The 6000-nt window shown below is 45.4% G+C and overlaps 1 protein-coding gene across 3 annotated transcripts in view; it reads left to right on the top strand.

The window, feature by feature from the left end:
• Window positions 1-912: 912 nt before the first annotated feature.
• The window catches only part of CARMIL1 (capping protein regulator and myosin 1 linker 1), a 244054-nt gene continuing 238966 nt past the window's right edge, over window positions 913-6000 (top strand). For 2 of the 3 annotated variants that reach the window (XM_075921131.2, XM_075921132.2), the window contains exons 1-2: window positions 913-1546; window positions 5186-5283. In XM_075921131.2, coding sequence (XP_075777246.2) covers window positions 1507-1546; window positions 5186-5283 — 138 coding nt within the window. In that variant the 5' untranslated portion in view covers window positions 913-1506. The remainder of the gene's footprint in view (window positions 1547-5185; window positions 5284-6000) is intronic. The other variant, XM_075921130.2, reaches the window with a different exon arrangement.

Here is a 6000-nt window from a genome sequence, read left to right as displayed (position 1 = left end):
AAGTCAAATGTAGTTATTTCAAAATAGTTTCCTAGTATAGACATGTCTGAGACTGAAAACAGCCCCCAATAATAAAATCCATTCTTTATCTGTAGAACAAGTGCAAAACGAACTGACTCCTCTAGAGAGATAAAGTATGGGGATGAGAAAGAGATGGATGGGCTTTGGATCAAAGCTTATCCATTTCAAAGTTTAAACCTTTCCAGGTTTGCCAGAGAGTCACTTGACTTTCCCAGGCCGCACACAAGAAAAACTGATTTCACGATCAGTCACTCTGTCATAAAAAACCTTAAAGAAACAATCAAAAGCGAACTTCCTTCCTGGAGCCAGAGAGTGGGTAACACCCTCACAGTGCCTCGGCCCTGCAACGGGGGCTGCAATAGAACTTCACGTGCACAAGCGGGTCCCCCCAAGCAACAGCATCGGTCTAGGAGCGGCGGGACCCGGGTGCGTGAGCACGGTGGGAAATGTCTGATGGAAACAGCAGCGCAAAAATCATTTTTGGGAGGCAGGAGAGACTTTCAGAACTCCAACGGCTTCCCAATCAGATCCCCCCCCCGGGGTGGTCTTCCGCCTCCCAAGCGACTGAGAGACTGGGACCCCCGCCGGCCTTGTGATTGTGTCCTCCAGCCTCCCCCTTCCCGCGTCCGCCCTCTGGCTCAGCTTGCTGGCACCCCTATTTGAAATCATGGGATGGTTTCAACCTTATGGGAGGGACACTGGACCCATGTTCAATTGATTGCTTGGGACAAATAATGACTAAAGGATCAAGAAGTGCGGGCTAGAGGTTCAGGAGAATCCTTCCAAACGCCTCCCGCCCGTCCCTTTAGCCAGCAGGTGGCTCCCTTGGTCTCTCTCCCCGCAGACTAGGGCAAAGGCAAGGAGGGGCTGCTCAATGCTCCTAATTTTTCCTCTTCCTCCTCTGCGCTCGGTGTGCGCATGGAAACTCTCCCCGCGGGCAGGGCTGCCACCGCGTCTCCCTGAAGGGGATGCTCTTGGCGGCGGGCAGGCGGGCGCGCGTGTCCAGCTGCGCCCAGCGGCTGGGGCCCGGGGCAGCCTCCCCGCCGCCCAGCGCTCTCGCGAGGTGAGGACGGGAGAGCGGCGCTGCGCAGAGCCCTCCCCGGGGCTGGGCTGGGAGCGGTGCGGGACCGGCCGGGAGCGAGGAATTCCCACCCCCGCCTTCCGCTGGCACCTCGGGGCCAGTAGGTGCCCGCCTGGCGGGGAGGAGCAGGGGGAAGGGAGGGCGGCGGGAGGAGGGGACTGCAGGGGAGCGCGGAGCGGAGAAGGAAGGAGCCGCGGGGGCTGAGCGCTGGATCCGCCCCTGGAAAGAGGCGCCCAGGAGCCAGGAGGAGCCATGTAGCCAGAGCCCACTGAGCTCCGCGAGCGCAGCCACTTGTTCCCCCTCCGCAAAGCAGCCGCCGCAGCCGCTCCCGCCCCATTTTGCTGCCGCGGGGAAGCGGCGCGAAGGAGTTTGGCCCCCAGCCCCGGCCCCCCAGCAGGGCCACGATGAGCGAGGAGAGCTCCGAGGTGCCCAGGGAGTTGCTAGGTAAGACCCACGTCTCTCTCCCTCCGCGTGGGGGAAGGAAGGAAACAAACCTGGGGGAGGGGCGCTTGGGTTTTTTGGGGGGTGGGGTTGTTTGGAGGGGGGGGGGGAGAAGGGGAGGACTGTTTGGGGGTCTGATCCCGCCGCGGAGGCGAGGAAGTTGTGAGGCCGCTGGCGCTGTGCATTGCCCGCCCCAGCCGGGCCGTGGGGAGGCGTGGTGGGGAAGGTGCAGCGAGGGCGAAGGTGGGGTGGGGAATGCAGCGGGGGAAAGCCATGCTGCAGCTCCGGCTTTGGCGCTGCCGCGGGAGAGATTTACTGATGGGGGGCGGGGGATTACAGCCGCTGAAGCCCTACACATCGCAGCCCAGCCCCGTGCCTACAGCAGCTGTGCGAGCACCGGATTAACCACTGCAGTGACTGGAAAAGTGGACGGTGCATGTTCCCCTGTAGTGACATTATTCAGGGGCCTTCATAGCAGCATCGCGTACAGCAGTGGCTCTCATCCAGGGGGTACACAACCTGCTCTTCCAGGGGTGTACTCAGCTTATCTGGTCAGTGTTTCGCAACCTGAGGATTGTGACACCTGGGATCAGTTTAAAAGGGTTGCAAATTCAGGGCTTTCCTTAGAGGGTGGCAGGCGGGTCAATTGCCCAGGGCAATTGAGCTCTGCAAAGATGTTTCTGCCTCACGTGATGGGGCTCCAGCTTCAGTCCTGCCATACAGGGCTCTGGCTTCATACAAGACTCACAAATGAAAAATCAGCCTCCTGAAAGCAGTCACCTGGAGTCAGGAAAACATCTGAAAGCGGTGACCTGGTGTCAGGAAAACCACTAACATAGGCTGCATCCAGGTTGCTATAAATAAATGGCAAGCTTTGAAAGGAGTAGCCTGTAGATTCAACAGGGAAAGCAAGTGTTTAAAGGTTTGTTGCTTTTAACCTGGAATATTAAGGATATTTGTAGTTTAAAACTGCTTGTAACTTCTCCATCTCCTAATCTATGCCCTTATGCGTACATCTGTGGTGCCATATGCAATTGTTTGAAGGCCTTTGAAATATCTATGCGTAAGGGCACCAGTGAGGGAGGGTATTTCAGAGAGTCTTACTTTTGAAATTTCTTAATTTTTGACATGTTAGAGCACACACTTCATTTTAGTCTAGTGTATTTATCTTTTTTAATTCATTTCTCTGGGCATGCTGCAGAGCATACAGTAATGTACAAAGAAAAAAGTATTTAATGTTTTTTCATTCTCTACAAATCACAATGGATTGCAAATGGTGCTAAAGCTACTTGGGAGCTTCAATGCCATGAATTATTAGTAGGGTGCACTAGTGGCTGATGTAATTTAAAGATGCCACAATAGCTTATGACAGAACATTATGGGCCCTATCACTCCTTATTCATGCAGAACTTCATTTGGTATTATGTAAAGTTTTCCTGAAGAAGAGCTTCAGGATTTCACTTATAGAACAAGTAATTGTGTTAACTCTTGTATCAGTGATAGGCGGAAGCAGTATTTTGTCAGCCTTTAGACATGTTGTATATTAATTTTGATTCATGCACACTAGTTTTTTCTTTAGTGTGCTCACCAGTGTCATAATTTGAAACACAAACGTAATTTATAATATATATGAAATCCATATAAAACTTGAGAGGAAAAGTTGCAGCCGGCATAAATGTTCTCCCTTTGTGTAGGCAATATAAACCACTTTTGCTCTTTTTTAATTGCCAATTTACTTAATTATTAAGATTATATTATAGTTTAATTGCTTGCAAAAATGACTGATTTTTAGAAGTCTAGGATAGGTATTAAGGATTAGGTGTAGATAACTTATTTGACAACTTTTTTTTTCCTATCAAGCATAGCATGTGTTAATGTTGTGAATGGGTTTCTACTATAATTCAATATGTGATGAGTTAGGTTTGTCATCTGTGCTAAGAGAACCATGGAGCAAAGCTGAGTCATTCTGGCACCTCTTCCACAAATAAGACGTTATGTTGTATCTTAAAAATGCCAAATCTGTTACTAACTTGAGTGAAGTTTCATAATTTTGCTTTGATTTTGCAAGCTGATCTACATTGGGAGACCTTTGCCCTCACAGAGAGCCAAATATACTGCAGCTGGGCTCTACATAGGTCCATGGGTCTGTTCACATGATCAGGACGCAGTACTGGGGGCCTTGGTGCCTTCTGTGTCTAATTAGCATTTTTCTTTGCTTACGTGTTTTATAATATAGAGAACACTGGTCGAAGTGGAGTATTTCATAAGAAGGAAAATTTAATTTTCTTGGTAGACAATCAGGATTCCCCAGTGATCCTGAGCTCTCTGTGAAAAGGACACTTGGTAAAATGCAATGACTAAATTTGGAATCAGAAATCTTGAATTCCAGTTTCCATTCCTTCAGCAGCTCACTTGAGGCACAAGCGTTCTAAGCGTCTATGCTAATTTTGAAACATTTGCTGAAGAGACACTTGTGTCTCAGGTTGGGCAACCAGAAATGGAGGCAATAAAAAAAGTGAAAACTTGAAAATTTGAGCCTAAGCTTCCTGATTGCCTGGGTGTTCGGATCTATAAAATGACTTGAAAAATGTACATCGCGATGGTGAGTAGGAAACTTTCTTCATGTGGGAAATTCTCTAAAATTTTGTATTTTATTTATATATATATATATATATATATATATATATAAATAAAAGTTTCTAGTTGTTATAAATATAACTTTAGTGTGACCTGATGCCATTAATTTTTTCCAGAGTCTGTACTTCAGTGCCTCTGAGAATTCTTTATAGAAGAGAATTCTTTCCCAGTCATCAGCACAGTACAATGGACAAATTTTGTAATCAGTTTCACTGTTGCTATTTAAAACCCTGTAATGTCACTGTGAAACTGACAAGCATCAAGCTCACTTCATTCTGCTGCTGTGTTGCTGTGAACAGTGGCAGAAGCCCTTGGAGCTATTTATAGAGGGAAAGGAGGTAACAAAAGGAGTGAGCCTGGCTTAAGTTGTAGAGCTACCACCGGCACTGCTACTCTCACAGCAGCCATGTGGCCTGGTGAAGGATGGGGTTTCTGACTACGATTGGCTGCAAACAGCATTCCCCTCCTGAAGAAAAAATCAGGTGTTTTGAAAAAATGTTAATCTCAGATTGGAGTAAAAAGACAAATATTCGAAATGCATCAAGGAAGAGAGTCTCTTATTCAATCTTTCAGGAAAACTGAAATGATTTTCAGCTTGCTACCTGGTCTTGCCCAACTACCTGGAGGGATATTAGGGGATATTTTTCACGTCTCTCTAGAATGGGAACAGTGTAGGGAAATATGAAATGACATTCCTGATGGGCTCTGAACTGAGTAAGACTCTAGTATAAATCTAATCTCTACTCAGGACAATAGACTTGTTCGTTAAATAGCTGTATATAATGACACACTTCTCATAAATTAAGTGTGGCTTTATTTTTATTTGGGTCAGATTGTTGCACTCATTTAATAAAGATTCTACAAACAGCAGGGTGCATGGTAAGAAAATGCCAGTTAATGCAATGTGACTGAGGAATTTTCCCTGAAAATTTTAAAATGTTATTTTTCATGTACACTCTTCCTGGCAATGCAAGTATTTGATTAAGGTGTTCTCCATTATTTCAGAAAGTATCAAGGATGTTATTGGGAGGAAGATTAAAATTTCGGTGAAGAAAAAAGTAAAGCTAGAAACCAAGGGAGATAAAGTGGATAACAAAATATTGGTAAGTACAGTATAGTAACTCTTGATTAAAGTAGATGAAAATTTAGGAAAAGCTGATTTCAGCTATTGTTAAGCAACTGATTCTCCCCATAGAAAATGTGCCTACATGTACTTTCAACTATTTATCACTTGTTTTCTTTATGTTTTTGGTTTATGTGTTTGAAAATTATGCCTGTATCTTTGGTTATTGGTTAGAACTTCAAGTGAGTCATTCTTTTTGTGGTCTGACAGACTATTTCATGAACTTAGCTCAGAATAAAGGAGACCACTTGTGGATTCCTTGTGCTCCTTAGCTTCTCACTGACGGAGTGAGAGGGATTCAGTGAGCAAAAAACCAAAAGATAAGACCAATGCAGGGTTGTGTCTCTTTTAAGAAGTTTTAAATTGTGTCAAACACTCTGTTTCTCTTCAGGCTACATTGCCAGACAGTATAACACTAACACTATCTAGTCTTTTAAAAGGGTAATCCATTATTTGTTTTTGTTTGATTGCAGGGCATAGGTTGAGGGTACCATAGTTAAAAGTTAAAATGCTCTTTGTATATGACCCTATCATTCTTTCTAAAACTGTCCAGGACGAAAATGTCAAGTTAATCTCACTCAAATTTATTTTCCTGTTTTCTCAAGACTAATATGTCTGTCCTTCTTGATAAGCAGAGAGCTGTAGTAATGTGTTGGTACATATTATCCTCTTGCATATTTGGATGTGTATTTAAAAA

Source organism: Pelodiscus sinensis, chromosome 2 (assembly GCF_052426305.1).
Source record: "Pelodiscus sinensis isolate ZL-2025 chromosome 2, ASM5242630v1, whole genome shotgun sequence".
Taxonomy (NCBI): domain Eukaryota; kingdom Metazoa; phylum Chordata; order Testudines; family Trionychidae; genus Pelodiscus; species Pelodiscus sinensis.
Note: the sequence above shows the minus strand (reverse complement) of the source record. Positions and strands in the feature narration are given on the sequence as shown.